The sequence below is a fragment of the Perissodus microlepis genome, chromosome 18, assembly GCF_051167445.1.
Source record: "Perissodus microlepis isolate ML-2025 ecotype Zambia chromosome 18, ASM5116744v1, whole genome shotgun sequence".
NCBI classification, from domain to species: domain Eukaryota; kingdom Metazoa; phylum Chordata; class Actinopteri; order Cichliformes; family Cichlidae; genus Perissodus; species Perissodus microlepis.
Window position 1 is genome coordinate 22004589 of NC_140478.1, and position 18591 is coordinate 22023179.

The 18591-nt window shown below is 37.2% G+C and overlaps 1 protein-coding gene across 2 annotated transcripts; it reads right to left on the reverse strand.

Moving 5' to 3' along the window:
* Positions 1-2802: 2802 nt before the first annotated feature.
* On the reverse strand, positions 2803-17155 carry LOC146367839 (macrophage mannose receptor 1-like). Of its 2 annotated transcripts, none has more exons than XM_084912908.1 (32): positions 16981-17155; positions 16419-16775; positions 16158-16328; positions 15921-16076; positions 15563-15673; positions 14969-15106; positions 14676-14852; positions 13664-13818; positions 12906-13019; positions 12654-12769; positions 12365-12513; positions 12071-12270; positions 11599-11714; positions 11045-11120; positions 10769-10922; positions 10420-10458; positions 9000-9163; positions 8812-8873; positions 8378-8478; positions 8110-8252; positions 7654-7759; positions 7076-7203; positions 6737-6781; positions 6521-6565; positions 6294-6396; positions 5604-5836; positions 5111-5276; positions 4494-4658; positions 4263-4379; positions 3881-4036; positions 3562-3591; positions 2803-3423 (listed from the first exon to the last, which is right to left on the reverse strand). In XM_084912908.1, exons 1-32 carry the CDS (start codon positions 17153-17155, stop codon positions 3182-3184), a joined length of 4410 nt encoding a protein of 1469 aa, XP_084769034.1. In that variant the 3' UTR covers positions 2803-3181. The 2 variants fall into 2 exon arrangements, with proteins under 2 accessions (XP_084769034.1, XP_084769035.1); XM_084912909.1 differs by having other exon boundaries at positions 11045-11117; positions 16981-17105.
* Between the last annotated feature and the right edge of the window lie 1436 nt (positions 17156-18591).

The following is an 18591-nucleotide window of genomic DNA, read 5'->3' on the forward strand; positions in this document are numbered from 1 at the left end:
CCATGCTTTTATTACTTCACGGCTGGACTACTGTAACTCCCTTTATGCTGGTTTAGATCGTTCCTGTCTGCATTGCCTCCAACTGGTGCAGAACGCTGCTGCTCGCATGCTGACCGGTTCCAAAAAGAGAGACCACATCACTCCGGTCCTCTGCTCTCTCCACTGGCTCCCAGTTGCTTTTAGGATTGATTTTAAAATTTTACTGCTGGTTTTTAAGGTTCTTAACGGTACTGCACCTCCTTACCTGGCAGAGCTTCTTAGCATTTACCGCCCCAGGAGATCTTTGAGGTCAGCAGACCTGATGCTTTTAGATGTTCCCAGGTACAGACTAAAGACTAGGGGAGAGAGGGCTTTTGCTGTGGCTGCACCCAGACTGTGGAACAGTTTACCTCCTCACATCAGATTCTCCACAAGCCTAGGAACCTTTAAAACTGCTCTTAAAACTCACCTCTTCTCATTGGCCTTCAGCAAGGTTTAACTTATTGTTTTAATCTATTGTTTTATCAGTGAGGTGTTTTATGTATTTGTGTTTTATTGTATTTTATATTTGTATTTTATTGTACAGCACTTTGGTCATCCTCGGTTGTTTTTAAATGTGCTTTATAAATAAACTTGACTTGACTTGACTTGAGAACATTTCCTCATCGCTGCTAGGCGCTTGCATCTCAATGTGATTAACGGGTCTCTTTTTGAATTGCCGTGTATGAGATAACTTGCAGCATTTCTGGAAGTGATTCCATTTTTGGCACTTATGACATTTGTCTCTTTTTGCCTCGTGGCTGCCCCCGCAGTTGTTGCAGTTTGTTATTGCGTGAGCGGGCCTCTGTTCTGGTTGTGTTGCACGCCGCTCATTGCCTGTCTTCATCTTGACTTTGTGTAGATGTTTTTTCTTTATTATGTGATACAAGGTGTCCACCTTTGCTGCCATTTGTTTTGGAGCTGCTAGAGCTTTTGTATGTTGATCTGTCTGCTCGAATATCTGGCACATTTCAATTGCTTTGCTCAAAGTTAGGTCACTGTTGCGCAGCAGTTGCTTTCTCATGCTGTCACTATTTATGCCACAAATGAGTCTGTCTCTGATGAGCTCGTCTTTAAGCTGGCCCAATCTGCAACTGCCTGCCTCATGTAAGTCGCTCATGTAAGACTCAATTGTTTCATCTGGTTGTTGGTTTCTGGTGTTAAACTTGTGCCTTTCCATTGTTATGTTTGCTTGGGGATTACACAGTTCCCGAAATTTGCGCTTGAGACATTCCGGGTCTTCTCTCGACTCTGCTTCTGTCACCAATCGTCTGTGTTCTCCTTCCCCCGCGTGCACAGCGGGTGCATAAACGAAGGCATGCTCCCGCTCGATGGCTTCAGAGCCGGCCAGGTTTAGCAGGATGAACGCTCTAGTTCAAGCATCCTTATCGGAATGAGCAGCGGCTATAAATATGTCGTATTCCTGCTTGAAAACACGCCACTTCTCGGCAATGTTTACACTGAACACCAATGGTTCTGGTCTACGGAATCCGTCTGACATGGTCATCATGGTGATGCTTAATAGCCTTTGCTGCGATAGCCGAGCAACGCTAGCTGGTTACTTGCTTGCTTCGTCCGCAAAGTGCTGAGAAAACTTTAGCCTTACCACTCTGTCGGCAGGGCTGTAGCACACGACCAAACCACAACTTCTGACACCATGTTTGATGTTCAGGAATGACCCTGGATTTGTGATTACTAGCAAGCTTTGTTTTACTACGTAACTGAGCAGACATTACATGTAAGCAACTCCACACCCGGGGGGGCAGTGTTGCCAGCTCCTCCGTAAGGAAAATCGCTATTGGTTGTCCTAAAAGTCACTAGAAGTTGCTAAATGATGTCATCGCCTAATTTGCATAATTGGTCATGCTAATGTAATTGTAACCTACGTTGTTGGAGAGAGAAATAACATCGTGGAAGAGACATAAAGTGAGTAAAAAACATCCTAAATACATTTAGAGTTTATTTAGAGTTAACTACAAATTAAATTTCTATTAGCAATTATTGTTTTTTTTTTATGTCACAATTCCAACCCTGCGTCGTCATATATAAGTCTCCAATAACACCAGAAAAAGTCGCCAGATTTGTCGTTAGTCGCTTTTTAGAAAAAAAGTTGCTAAGGAGGTCTGAAAACTCGCTAAATATAGCGACAAAGTCGCTAAGTTGGCAACACTGGGGGGTGTCTCACCTTCGCACTGTCTCACTGCATGCGTGCGCAGCGTACTACTCGGAACAGGTATATGAAAGCAGCATTAACGAACAATATTAGTCAGATGTTCTACAATGACTGAAAGGCACAGACAGTTATTTTTGCAGCTTTTTCGACTGTAATTTTAAATCAGAATTTACTTGACAGGTTAGGCACAAAATCTGGGATTTAGTCTGCATTTGGTCTTTTTCAGTGTCAGGCACAAAAGCATTAGTTTATTTTGTGTGTGTTTGTCTGTTTTTCCAACAACCTGTCCAATCTGTACCCCACTGTCATCCAATGCTAACATTCACACCTACTGTCAGTTTAGAATCACCAGTTAACCTAACTTCATGCATGCCTTTGGGTTGTGGGAGGAAACCTCTCAGACACATGCGAACACCACACAGAAAGCCCTGACTTTACACCCATGAACTACTTGCAAGAGGCAAGAGATACTAAGTACTAATCACCAACACCATGCTGTCCCATATGTAGATTAGATCTGTTAGTCCAAAGTGTGCCTGAGAAAAAACAAATTACACAGTAACACTAACACAAATTTTGCTTTTGAAAACTAGAAAGATAGCGACCAAACATACTAATACACATTAATTGTTTATTGCCAAGTTTAATGTTTATTCAATACCAACAGGCAGTACATTTATGTATTTCAAGACTACAAGCAATGAACAGTTACTAGTGGATCTAAGCACCACATGTAATAATTATATACATTCAATCACAGGATAAAGAAAAACAAATCAAATAATAATCCTATTCATACAGACATCCTAGAGCTTAAATTGGTCTGTAATGAGGTTGCCACCTCCACTGAAACTCACACTTAGTGACTTACTGTTAAATAATTGCATGTATTTACTGCATATAGTAAACAACCAAATAATAAATCATCAAAGTGTAATGCATCAGTTTGGAACACAGTAAAGTTTATATCCTAATAGACCCTACCTAAAATCACAAAGTTAAAACTGGTTCAGGGTTTTCTGCATTCTCTATTAGTTTATTGGTGTCAAGCACATCAGGTTGCGATCGTTCACCATTGAAGTACAGTGGATTTTCAAATGTGGGGAAGGGACCAGGAGACTTCTTGTAGAGGAAAAATGCAATGACAACCAGTGTGGAAGTGATCGTAATCACCAGTACAACTACCACAGTAGTGTGGACACGAGTTTGATGAGCTTGATCTCCATTAGATCCTGCAGGTTTAAGCAAGCAAGTTCAGATTTTAAAACATGATTTAAATTTTCACAAATTTTCACTAAATTTTTCACATTATTAGTAGTAGTATTGTTATATAATTAAACAACACAGAGCCACATAAAGACAGAACTTACCATCTTTTGATCCTGAAGTTTGAGGCATCACTAGTGGCAAAAAAAACAAAGGAAAAGAAAGAAAGAAATGGTAAAAACTCAAACATATAGGTTTATTAGCTCTCTCTTTCCTGTAAACCATAAAACGTTTAGCATTAATGTAAAGTAAGATGTAAGATATCCAATGGTAGATGGCATCTGTGTGGTGTACTAACAAGCTGCTTAGTAACACATGTAATGAGTATTATTAATTATAAATTATTATAGTTGTGCATTTGTTAATATTTTCCTTCGATAAATAATTGGATATAATTACTTCACATTGACACAATTATTTTACCTTTGGCTGTTTTACAGATATATGGTCTGTCGTGCCATCTGCGACCCGAGTTCCAAGTCCCATCTGAGGTTTGGATTGCTCCAAAATCAGAATCCGGCTCATCTGAAGCCCAGTTAGTGAAGTCCAAAATAGTTCTATCCAACCAAAGCCATGTCCCTAGGGGCAAACAGAAATGTATTCCTTTTTTCACTTTGCTAACTTACCAATACCCCACTGAATGTGGCTACACAGTGCTGACAAGAAAGACATGATAAACAGTACTGATTTAGTGGTGATTTGAGGTTATAGTTTGTTTCTTCAATTAAGTCAATAAATTGTTAATATGGTTTCATTAAATAGTTTTTCTATAAACACTAAAAGATTACACTTATTGTTGCCATACCTTTATGAGTTTTAAACAGACCAATCCAGAAAGAGTTGTGTCTGTCTTTGAAATTTGTCACAAAGCCTTTGATGAATTCTTGCTCGGAGGGATCTTCAATGCTAGCCAACACTCCACCTTAAAAACAAAAATCGACTGGTTGTAACAATGTTGAAAACACATATTAGGCCTAATCTTAACACCACATATTTACTGTATAGTGATTCTAAAATTATTTAGCATGTATCTTACCATGCCTTACACAGCTGCTAGCTGCATCTGCCCATTCAATTTCATCTTGGATAAACAAATAACAATAACCCCTATACGGCAGCCATGTGTAGCTCTGTTGGTACTCTAGATCTGTATCTTCAGGACAATTTCCAGGAAATATTGTAGACTCAGTTGGTGCCACTTCTGTGAAGAATAGAAGCAATAATGCTCAATGAATCACAAAATGTTTTACTGTGACTTGGTGAAACGGTTATCTTCTGGGATCAAAATGTTCTGCGATGTCTGTTACTGTAAATTAATGTAAATAATAAAAGAAAAACACTTGAGCTGACCAAAAGCCAGCTAAGGAAAAAAAGCCCTCTGAAATAGCTCTTATTTAATGGACAGTAATGGGTCTCAAACACAGGCCATCAAAGTTCTGTTCTCGTTACTCTCACATGATCAGAACACAGAGCACTGAAAATCCTGCCTCTTACTTTTAACTACATCCTTCTAAAGACATTAATAAGCAGAGATTGCTTGACATTGGCCAGTTACCTAGCAGTTGCCAATTTAGTGATATCTAATATAGACGTTAAGACGTATAATCAAGATGCCAAAGATGTAGGAAAAATCATTAACTTGTTAAAACATACCTGTAGACTGCATACAGGCACTTTTTATGGTCACATTGCAGAAAGAGGTCCTCCATTTTCCATCCACATCTACATACACACAAGGTTTGTCCCTGCTTGGTTCAAATTCAGCCCAGCCGGCATTGTTCAGATGCCAACCATCAATATATTTAAAATAACCTCCAGTCTGAAAATAAACATGGATCAGATGTTGTCAAATCAATAGTTTTGTGGGGGATGTTTTCTGTCTGTCATACCTTTTTAAAACTGCTTCTGCCAATATGTGTTATATAGATTACAAATTTAGATTTTATTAAGAAGTCAGCAACCTTGGGTCATATGCCATTTGTCATGATTTTCCAAAATAAGTCATTTAATAACTTTATCACATCTTATTTTATACATAACCAAAGAACCCTGTATAACTCTTATTTTCAAGTGTCCTGTATGTTTAATCATTTTATAGTACTTTTTATAGTTTTTATAGTAATTTTGGATAGTTGCAGCCTTGTACCTGCTGTTTGTTAAGTCCAATCCAAAGAGGACTATTGAGTTTTATAGCCAGTAGCTCAACATATGCCTGTGTCCAGTCATTTCGCAGGCTGGCCAAGTTGGCTTTATCAGCTTTACAACGTTTCTGGGCATCATCCCAGGTCAGATTTTGAGTAATAATCTTGATGCTGTCATTTCCCAGAGTCTCATAGATATTATAATCTATGGTTTCAGGTGGTGCTTTCATGTTTGGATCTGTTAAGAGCAAAAATAAAATTAGACATGAGATTAATTCACATTTTTTGCACCACTGCAAACATTATAACTATCAACAGGACTTTTTATTTATTTTGTTTTGCATTATTTGCAAATTTGTTCCCCATAGCAGGCTAAACACATTGATATGAGTGAGCTACCACTGGAATGCAGTTGTACAACAACAATTTAACTTCTTAACATCCACCAGATCTCCAACGACCTCATTATGGGTTAGAGCTGGGTTTACATCAACCTCTCTATAACATTTTCACCTGTTTGCTCAAATGTAAATATAATAATAGAATTAAGGCTTATGTTTGAAATGAAGCTCTTTTTGAATTTGGATCAAATTGTACTTAACCCTACCCCTAAATGGTGAGACTGCAGGATAACAAAATATTTTATGAATTATGTTTAGCCTCTGAAAATGTCTACTCCAAAGAGATGGACTCACCAAGATTCCGTTGACATATATATCCATTGGTGTCATTGCAAGACCTTGTTGTCCATTTACCAATCCCAAAAACAGGATTTCCATTCATTACAACACATTCATCCTGGGTAAGAATGGTAAGTGATCATGATTTTAAAATCTATTTTTTTAAAATGTGCAATTAATTAAGATTACTTGTTGCATACAAGCAGTGGTGACATGCTTAAATTAATATGGAAAATCATTACCTCATTCCATCTTTTATAAAAGCTGCCAGGATGACGATGATGTCTCTGCAATCAAAATGATCATTAATAATATTTCATTAACATTTCTATTCCTGGGAGAAGAAAAACTTTTGGTTGGAGTTTGACACTGATCTCTGACCAAGCCCAGCATCACTGGACACATCTATAACCACACCTACCTGTCAAATCACAACGCATAGCTCAAACTATGTTTACCTCATTCCATCTCGGATACACCATCCCAAAAGGTTGTTCACGTCTCTAAAATCAAAATTTGCTAGTGTAAATATTTCTTTAAAATTTCAGTGAAAAATAAAATGCTGGTCAGAGCTTGACACTAAATTCTGTGTAGTTCAATTCAATCATAGCATCACTGAATATATATATGTAACTCAACAAGAAATGCGCATTGGCGACTGCTGCTGTGATTTGGTGCTATATAAATGAAATGTGAAATCATGATACAAAGCAAGCTGTAAAATGACAATACAGCTACTGATAGTTGTACAAAGGATTAGCTTCACATTACACCTGTATGAGATTGAATGAACTCACAGAATAGCCCCAGTTGGTGTATTGCCTTTTTTTCCCATCGGTCCAGAAAAATCCCTCTTGGCTTATAGCATTCAAACCAATCCACAGGTCTGTAGATGCTGTATGAACCATTCTGGTGATCAAAAATGCTGAAAATTGAAGATACAGACACAAGATATTAAATGTAGGTTTCTGGTTTCTTTTCCATTTTTGGTAAAGTATTCACATCTTCATAAGCTGTATGATATGTTTAACTCTTTCCTCCATAATGACCTCCCCTGTGCCCTTAATGAGGAGTTTTGAAACCTTAATATACACCAATAAAAATGTGGTTTGACAGCCATTTGAATGGGCTTTAGGTTTTTCCAAACTTAGCCCTAGTAATATGTAGCCCTAAGTACAGACAGAGATCAACCACACTAACTTCAGAAGCACACCCAGTAATTTTGTTCTGGAAGCAGACCTAAAATATAACAGAAACCATTGAGTCCAGAAAAGAGAAACGAGGGATACACCTAGTAGGTATTTAAGGGGGAAAGAGTTAAAGTTTAAATCCAAAGTTTAAATCCAAATCTGAATAAAACACAATTAGAACTAACCTTGCACACTTCTTGTAGGTATAGAGACTAAATTGCCCCCCACCTCAATGCATTTTGACCGTGCATATTCCCAGGTGATCTGCCTTTCGTTAAAGATGTTGTAACACTGCAGAAAAGAAATGTAATTATTATTATGATAAGAGTTAGGTGAAACATTTCACCACTGAAACCCGTGTATTTTAGATGATCTCATTTATAATTAGTACTGAATGAAGTACACAGATGGCGGGGTCAAAATTTGCTGACTTTTTTTAATGCCACTCCACATTTGACAAACTTCTTTCTGCTTCCTTCATTCTCCTTCATTCGTGTTTTATTTAGTGATTTATTACATTTTAAAGAATCAACTTGACATTTGAAGCCAAATAAAGGCTCAATGTAAAATTTGATGGTGGGCCTCTGCTGTAATGTTGTCATTTTAAAAACTTCTCTGAAATAAAGGTTTAAAAGTCTGACCTTTGTGCCAAATTTCATCCATCTGTTTGGACAGCCACCTGTTGGAGCAACTGTTGGGGCTGCAGTGGTGTTGGTTGGCAATATCCTTCCTCGCTTGCAAATAAATGAAAGCTCTCTTCCACAATTAGAAGTCCTCCAGAAGCCTATAAGATCAACAAAGAATTCATTAGGAACATTATCCTAATCCATTAATCAATTATTTTAATCCAGACATCGTGTCTAGATTTGATCATTTTTCAATTCAAGCGTTCAGAGCATTTTTACTCACCCATGTGATAAGACATAAAAACACAGTTTTGATCAAAGCCACTAGTGCTGGGTTGATCTTCATCCCATCTTCGAAATGACACCGGAGTACCATCCATCCACCTTAATGTAGAGCATTATAGTTAAATTTTTAATTGTATCATATGAAAATATTCATCATTTGATGTTAGACTTTTTTGTATTATGGTGTCACTATTTCTATTCCATAATAAATAAACAAACATGTGACAACATGGATTTAGTTCACTGATGACTAAAAAAGAAAAATCTTCTTTAGATCAAATGACAGGTCTTTTGAACTGATATCTGAAACTTAACCAGTAAAAAAAGGAAATGTACCTCATTACAAATCTAATAGGAAATGCACTTCTTATCAATGATCATGAGTCAGCCTAAAATCTCCCTTTTCCCCTTATGGCATTAATGATTACTCACCAAGCTGACCCATCAAGATCCACAGACAAACCTATATAATAACGCCCATAGCTTCTGGATATCTGTAGACACACACATAAATATGCACAATTATCTCTAGTGTGTGTCACATTCTAATGTTTTCGGCCTGCTCTAATATATTAATAAAACAAAACAAAAAAGTACGAATTAAATACATAGATATTTACCTGTTTCCATATGAAGACATTTTCCTCTTTACTGGTTATAGATACTAGGTCACTGTGCCTCTGCTGACAGAAGTGACGAGCATCTTCCATGGACATTGACATTCCGCTAATATAATACTGATTCCCTCTCCGCTCCAGCCAACCATCCGAAGTTCTATTGAATTCTGTAAAAGTTTAGAAATACATTGATAGACTTGTCAGTGTTCTACCGTTTCTTTTGGTCAGATCCGTTTGTCCAAGGAGACCCAACCTTAAAAAAGAGCAACTAAAACACCTGGTGGCCACATTAGACGTTTGAAGAGGGCTGAAGGTACACAATGAATAAAAAGGTATAAAATGTAAAATCTATCCCATTGATATTCAGATCATCCCAAATATTTTTCGACTAAAATTTATTTTTATTCATTAATTTCTTCAGTGATGTCATTATCAGAGGTGGAGCAAGTAAAGTACAAGCATTCTTTACCTACCTATATTTGTTTTAAAAAAAAGTACTGCAGTAGAAATTGAAATACTAATTCAAGTTCATTACACACTCACTCAATTCTACCATCTATTTTTTATGCAAAGGTAACTGAACCTTGTCCTGTATTAATGTCATTCTAAAATAATATTATTATTACATGAGAACACAAATGTTATTCCAATCTAAATCTAAACCTAATGAATGAACTTTGCTTAAATCTGTTATGTAGGACACAAGTAGTTAAAAAACATTTTTTAAAATAACCATTTTCAGTTGTCCACATAGTAGAGCGTGACTTTGCCTCCACACTGCCACCAAATAATTTTTAATGTGTTCTCCAGTAGATTTTCTTAGTGTGCAGGTTTTGATCACTTTGTGGATTTACAAAACTGAATTCAACATGATGTATGCAGATGTTTCACAGCTATACTAACAGTATACTGTATATTGTCCTTATACTAGACCTTTAAAGATGGTAAAAAGGTGGATGCTTAATCTAAGCATCACATGCTTAAATGCAAATTAATATACTACATTTACATAACACTGATCATGAGCACCACAATATGAAAATGGATAGAAATTATCAAAACACATCATATACAAATCCAATATGTAAAAATGCTGATGATTACATGTAATCAGTTTATCAAGTGTCACTAAACAGTCCTTATCTTTAAATATAACCTCTCTTTTTCCTCCTTAGTTTTTTTCTATGTTGGTCTCATGCTCTATAAAAAATACTGTTTATAATTTATTGTATAAGTTTGTTTATTTGAAAGGTAACAATGAAAATGATTTATCAGACTGCTTTGGGAAATTGCAAGTTTGAGCTACAATGCAAAATCACCAAAAAGGATGAAGCTGTACTCGGGCAAATCCGCAATCCAGGTGTTGTAGTGCATATGTGTTATTCACCCAGATTATGTTCGAAATTAATTCATGTGAACTTACCCACCACAGTATTATTCGAAGGTAGTTTTGGAGTCACTCCTGCAAGAACACAGACAGAAGTCCATTTTATTCAAAGGAAAGGAAAGCAACAGTAAACATGTGGTGGCACTCTGTAGTCTACACTGCGGTATACTGTAATGCAGTCATTATTTTTAGTCCGAAATGTGTTTCAACAATAGTGACAATTTCTCCAATCATATACACTGAAATCATGGCAAGAAGAGATTACATAATATTGTGAATATTAACAATAATCTCTTCACCCCCAAAGACAGAAAAGAACATGCATACGAAAGTTAGTTAAAAAATGTTCCAGCAGTGAGACCGGTCAGCATTCAGTCAACTATACCTGCACGGATCTGACACAACCAGTCATTGTAACTGTCACAGTTCAAATCATTCCAAGAACCTTCTTCATCCCAGTTATGTATCACAAACTCAGCACAAGATTCTGCATTGTTGAAATTGTTTGGTTCTCCTTCCTGCCAGTGCTGGAAATCTAGCTGTTAACAATAAGAAACAACAACATTATGTTGAGTTATTGTAAATATTTTATTACAATAACATTTAATGATTTAATGACAAAAAACAAAAGAACAACAAGAACAGAATGCCATTAACTTACTGGGCTTCCATCAGTCCAGGCATAACCAGTGCTTGTTTCAGGAATGTGAAGTCCAATCCAGGCTTTTCCACCTCTGCTGTACAAAAAAGGAAATGACACTCTCACTGTCTTCTAAAGTACTAAAACAAACATTTTAGCTACATTTGCAGTTAGCTGATGGTGTCAGTCTCATCAGAGAAGCAGCTAAAACATGTCCATATGTTTTCACCCTACAGGCAAGATGTGGTACTTCAGGTGATGAAAGTCGAAAATATGGTGCATCTGAATTTGCTACTGCATAGAACACAGGCCAGATAAGTAGGTGTGAAATTTACTACTATATGAATGCTTTTTTTCAGTAGGTTAAAACACCAACATGGTGTGTTGTGTGAATGTGAAACATATTTGCCAGCATGCTGAATAATTTTAAACAGGATTATTTCACATAGATGATCATTGTCTAGAGTTTGATCTTATGTTAGGATAAACTAATGGTTGAATGATTTAGACTGGAAAATAATTGACAGAAGATATTATAAACAGTAGTTGTTATTGTAGACTAAGTCATGCTGTACCTGAACAGTCGTAGCTCAGCAGAACTGTGGATGCTAAGCAGATCTCCTCCAATGGCCCTGCAGTAATCCCTGGCCTCAAACCAAGTCTTTTCTTCTGAGCGAGGACCTGTAAAAAACTTCAAACGCAAGACAACAACTCTGTAAATTTCTCAACCGCAGATAGTTCATGCATTGAAGGTAATTGCGTTGAATTGAATTTTGTGAGCACAACACTGAATGGAGTCCTGAGGAATAAGGAGAAATAGAACACAAAACACGAAGAACAAGTCCCTATCGTAATGAATGAAGAGATTCTTAAAACTGACAGGTTGCTAGTGTATCATAGGACTAACACACAGAGACCCACTTACACTCACATTCACACTTATAGCATATTTTGGCTGACATCGCATTGCTGTAAAGTGGGAATGCTAAATACTCCACAATAGACAAAGTTTCTTTGAGTTCACTCAAGGCTGACTGAAGGTTGTACCTTAGCGCACATAGCTCTCGTTCCCACTCGAGTCCAACCCTCTGGACATTTAGGAGGAGCTACAGTTGGTGGTGGAGCAGTTGGAACCATCCCCTCTGCCATGTACTTGCAGATATATTTTTCTTTGTTGGTGCAGGGAAGCAGGTCCCAAAGTCCAGCCAAAACCCCAGTTGTCATGGCAACACAACCCTGCTGGTAACCTTGGGGCATTGAGGAAAGCAATAGTCATGTGCAACTTATTGGGCTGCAGTTTTTTCCTGATATTTAAGGACAGAAATTCAGATGCATCCATACCTGGCATTTGACTATTCCAGTGAGTGAACCTTACTGTGGGTGAGTTGGTCCACTCAAAAACATCAATATTCTTTTGATTTGAGAGCCCTATCCAGAAGTGTTTCTCTGGTCTCGACCCCACCAAGCTGACAAGGAAGGCATTATCCACCCTGCAAAAATGTATACAATTCATAGATTTCTTGTCATGTTGAATATACCATGCAGCACATGCATCTGCATGCATGTTTGTGGATTTCCCAAAGAAGTCGTTATGTGATTTATAACAAAGATGAACTGGTTGTTTTCTTACCCATTTGAAACATCAGCTAAGTATGAGTTTGAACTCTTGCAGTCTTCACTAGCTTGACTGAAAGTCTTTGTCTCAGTGCCTACAAAGTAGCAGTAGGAGCCATGTTTTTTCCATCCCTATAGGAGAGTAAACACATCACAACTGAGGAGTACATTAAAATTTCATTTATCTATTTTTCATCTATTTTTTAGAATGTACTACTGATTTTACAAAGTGAAATTTGAACCTTAATCATGCTTTGTTATTACTCACAGCTTTACATCCGATGTCTATATCTGGTTCATTTCCAGTGCTTTCAGTGGAACTTTGCTTCATACAGATAAAGCCATGTTGCTCATCACATGACCGATCTGCCCAGTTCCCGTTCTGCAAGAACAAAAGCATTACAAACACTTGCAGATTTGTGGGCTGGATTGCTGAATGGATAAAATGCAAATATTTAAAGCACTGTAATTACAGTTACTCCAAGGTGCTTTGGTATATTTCTCAAAATACTAAGCACTCAAAGTGCTTATACGTGCAGTAAAACACTATCACATCCAAAAAGCCTGTAACTTGCCCAAAACCTTCAAATCATGAAAGGTTTTAAAGTTTAGATATTTCGTAAGAATGACACATGGCTATAGAAGTAAATTCATTGCCTTCTAATTCTAAAGGAGTCTTGTCCTGTTTTCTCTCACAGTGAATCTACTTTACCAGTCTACCACACCTAAGATACTGATTTCATTTGGAAAACATTCAACTTTGTAAACCAGTGTGGAAACTATGAAGAAAAATGTCAGAAGAAAATATTCTGCAGCACACAACTAAGTTAAAACGGTAGAAAAATATGTAAAATATCAGTATTGTAAAACATGTACTCTAGAAACAGCACAAAAAATACAGTTTAATATTTCTTACAAAACTTTTTCTTGAAGATCAATACATCAAGGGTAGTGGCTTATGCTTCCTCCATACGTGATTTGTCTAGCTAAACACATATAGATGAATAAATATGCACAAGGTCTTACCTCTCCCCTGATGAGAACACAGTCATCTCCATCAGTGGAGACTCCTGGTTTTCCATATTCCCAGCTGGTGAAGGACACATGAGAGTGGTCACTCCAATCAAACAGTCCCTCTGTCCTAATGTCATTCAGTCCAATCCAAAGCTCATCAGTGGATGCTACAGAAAAATAATGGACCAAATATCAGCCAGAAGCTCAAATTTCCCCATTACACTGAAAATTACTTGTACAGTTCATAGACTGGTAAAGAGCGACAGGCATTGTCTGAATCGTACTTTAACATATGAAAAAATCAACAGCTCACACATGCGTGGAAATATTTGACATAGACTCGCAGCAAGCTAGAGCTGAATGAATGACATGATCTCTATTGTCACTCCTAAATGCACAGTCATGCTGCCAGTTATTATGTGTAAAGTGTGCATGTCATTCTCATCTGTTAAGGCTTTCTTAATAATTAGTCTTTTATACAAAATTCAGTATTTTTTTATTATTTGCCAGAGTAAAAACAATTATGATATAGGGATGAATACAGCACTCTCTCAGTGATATTACGAAGTGAAACTGTTATTGATATATTATTGAGTGCTTACTCGCTTTGTACTCACTGGCTGTTTATGTATTAGTAAACATTTTGGTTTTAATTAAAGACAAACTTGAATAAACTCAGTAGGTGTAAATAGAAACTGGATTAGGTGGAATACACATTTTGATTAGGTTTAGGTGAGATAGACAGTTTAGTTAGAGTTTAAAAAAACACGATTTAAATTAAATGCAAATAAAGATGTTGTGACCTAAGCCTGTGTACTTTTTTTAAACCACAAAATATCCCTAAAGGTTACCATATCCTGCCACAACAATAAAGAGTTTAATGATGCTATTAGTGAATTACAAACTGGAAACTGATATGTTCAATCTCAGCACATGTGCACCTTGTCAAATGTATGAAATATATTTGCTGTTGGGAATCTGTTTTGTATTAACATTATTTCATGGAGATATGATTGCCACATACCGTATCCAAGCTGAGAGATCACAAAGCTTTGATCCTCCACATTTCGGATGGTCGCTAAGTCGCCGCCTTCTGCACGACAAGCTTTCTGAGCGCCAGACCATGTTTGAGAATTACGCTGAAGATGAAAACAGTGGCCATTGTAGGGAATCCAAGGTGTTGAGCAAAATCCTTGTTCAACTGATGATGAAAAGAACAAATATATAAGAACTTCACTTCTGATGTCCCCCAGAAACTACTGCAATCTATAGAAATATTCAAGTCGCGGTAAAACAGAATAGAATTTTTTTATATACTTTGTGGAGGTGCTGGTGGGACCCCATCTTTGTAGCAGATGTAGCCCATTTTCTTGGTACAGGATGAACTTTGCCAAGAGTGCTCTCCAGCAGTGTCAAGAATTCCACAGTTGTGTCCTGGATTAGGAAGTGGATTCCCTAAATCAAGATAATAATGATGATGGTTAACACTCACACGTTACCCAATCATGCACAATAAAAAATTTAGGAGTACTTTAAATCTTTGAGTAATTTGTAACAATATTGGTAGTATTTAGCATTTAGAAAAACTAACAAAAGAGGGATAGAAAATGAAAATACTGTATTAGTTCACTTGTTAAAAAGATAAAAATGTGTAATAATTAGCCGAAACTTGGAGACATGAATGAATATTTAGTTGTTGGTTTTTTTAGGTTTAGACTGTTGTACTTCTTACAATTATGTACATGAATTCTTGAAAAGACCCTAAGGGTCAAGTTGTCACAGGAGTTAGGCTAACAGATTATATTTGCTTAACACTGTAATTTTCTGCAACTTTTCAGTTAATTTCCAGATCGCTCAGATGTTTTGAGGATTATTGCTGAAAGGAACTTTGTCCTTGCAGTGAGGACTTACCAGAATCCCATCGCAGATAACGGAAAGGTTTGCCATCAGTCCACTGCCAACCATGTTCTGGGTCCAAAACTAACCCAATCCAAAGTTTTTTTCTCCCTGCTCCCAATAATGCTGTGTGTTGAAGTGTTTATGAGACAGCGGGACGAAAAAAGAAAAGCACTTGTTTTTCTTTCCTGAATTAAAATATCAGCTTTACAATAGTCAGTTGGTAGGAATAAGACAGATAAATACTAAAATATAGTGCAGGTTCATGCAATATCAAAAGTATTTCTAATCCAAAATCTTGATTATTTCATTTAAAATTCAAAAAGCTGCATCTGTTTGAGTTCTGGCAAATATCCACCAGGTGGCACCTCACCTGAGATCAAAGCTTGCTCACTGGGCTCCACAATACTGACCAAGGAGGCAGCCTGCTGTTTACAGCTGGTATCAGCTTGTCCCCAAGTCAGAGATGACTGTATGTTCAACTGGTAATATGCTCCTGTTATGAGATTTTTTCTCCAGTGATCTGTGGCTGTATTTTGACAGAAAAAAAAATTAATTCAAATAATTCTTACATTTTCACTCCAGTGATGTTGAAATTTGACAAACTCACAAGTGGTTGGGCAGTATCCCCACTGTTCACGTTCAAATTTTGTTTCAACTGCACACCATGGTCGCTTTGTTGAGGAGTCAAATGTAGTGCAGTCTCCATACCACCGGTCTTTGTAAAGGAAGGGAAACATGCAGATCTTTCCGAATGCATTTCCCTCAATGGTAAATAACTCTGGAGGTGAAAAGAAAAGGATTCAGGTTGGGTCAAGTGGCTATAGACAAATGCACACTTACACATAAAAGCATATGTTTTATACTATACCTCTGTATGTTCTTGTGCAAGCACCGCTTGAGGTCCCTGTAATTGTGAACTGGTTATTTGGTCCTGTTGTTTTTGAGAGAGCAATTGTTTCATCAGTTTTCATCTCAATGAATAAATTATTATTTTTGAGGGCGAGCAGAGTTCCATTTCTGCATTCCCACTTTTGCAGGTCGCTCTTGTCATCACAGTCATACAGGCTCACTTCACTCCCTATACTTTTGCCCTGAGCTCCCAGGCATTTTTTAGTTGTGGTAACATAAAGCCGGTCATCAGTCGTCCAGCGTAGGTCAAGGCAGCGGCTAAACTTTTTCAGCAAACAAAAACCAGTGGCTTTGTTCATGAGTGAAAACGGTGAATCTGCAAAGGGGAAAGTTAAAAAAAAAAAAGCTCAGCCTATTGCACAAAGTTTATTCCAGTATGGATTCAAACAAGCCTTTAATGAAAGCCGTGTTTGAATCCATAAACATCCTAATATATAAATATATTTCCCAAAAAATTGTGGCGTTTCTCAAGGCTTGGTCATGACAAATTGTTAAATCAAATGTTTGAGCTTATACTGTACCATTTGTTGTTGAGCATTGGCATGTTGTGATGAAGAGGCCAAAGACTGCTAGAAATATTCTTGGGAGCATCATTCCTCCAATCAGTCTCAGAGCAGCAGACAATGTCCATGCATTGCAAGCAGAGGACTTATGTGCCTGAACATGAAAAGGAGGCAACCTTAATATCTCTGACATGACTCTGTTCCCCCCCCCCCCCCCCCCCTTCATTGAGAAAGTCTCATGTTTCACATTGGCACATTTCAACATTTTGCTACTGGTACGTGGGTGGACAGGAAGGAAGGAAGGGCAACATACACAAAAGCACACAAACACACACTCTTTCTGTTAAACTCCAGACACGGCAAAAAGCTGTCCCATTCACTTCCCCTCCATAGGAAGAAAGAAATGTGTAAGAGAATTTGCTAAACATGTTTCATGAATCAGCATTAGTGATCCAGAGAAACAGTAATTCACAAGCTTTGATGCAGTACATATAGATTTATAGTGTTGCCTTTGACATCTTCCTTATGATTAAGTAGGGGTCAGAATCACAAAGTTCCTCACAGTACTACAGTACCATAATACTGTAACAATGTTATCAGGATAAAGGCATTCTGCAATATTCTACACAGCCCAAGATTGTCTACTATCACACTCAGTGATATATTTGTTACGAATTAAGAATATTGCTCTGAAGAGGCAAAAACAGGAAATGTGCTTCTATTTATTTGTACACATATATTAAATTCATAATGCATTTTCTGTGTAGAGTTTGCATGTTCATTGCAAGGCTGCGTGGGGTCTCTCCAGGTTTTCTGGCTTTTAAGCCAACAAGTAACGTACCCAATGACATGTTAGCTTATCTTGTGATTCTAAATTGGCTGTAGGTGCAAATGTGTGCAAGTGAATGGTTACCCTGTGTCTCACCCAATGAAGCTGAGGTGACTGATGCTACCGATGCTATAATTCATAATGTTATGACAGATCCGGGTGGGGGGGGGCAACCGCCAATTTGCTTTACCTCCTGAGCTGCAGTCACACTAATGAAGAAAACACCGTGTGCATCCTGAGTGTAGTAACATAATGTCCTGCTTTACGGTGTAGGCATTCAGATGTTTTTTTTTTTGTTTGTTTTGTTTTGTTTTGTTTCCAGTTCTTCCTTAATATCTATCACTGCATTTTGTATTTTCACTTCCCCTTTGGTTATTCTCCTTTTTGTGGTGGCACATTGTGCTGAAGTATGAACCTTTGTTACCACAATGATGTTTTTATGATGCCTGGATGAAGCTGGTACACTAATAAAGCTCGAGCTTTTGTTAAGCAAAAAAGAAAATAATACTTTTTTCAACATATTTAGAAACAAAACTATTATTGTAGGGTCAATCAAAAGAAATACCTTCAAGAATATAAACAGAAATGCTTTACAACAAGGTGCAAACTATTGTTTACACAAAAAGCCCAGATTAGACACAAAAATATCTAAAATAGAGTGCACAGTTCTGAAAAAAAAATCTTTGGAGAAATGAAAGTAAGATAAATTTGGATGATGGGAAAAGAAAAATGCAAAGAAAGAGCAAAACATTAACGATCCGAAAAATTATCCGACAAACATGGTGAAGGCAGTGTTATGG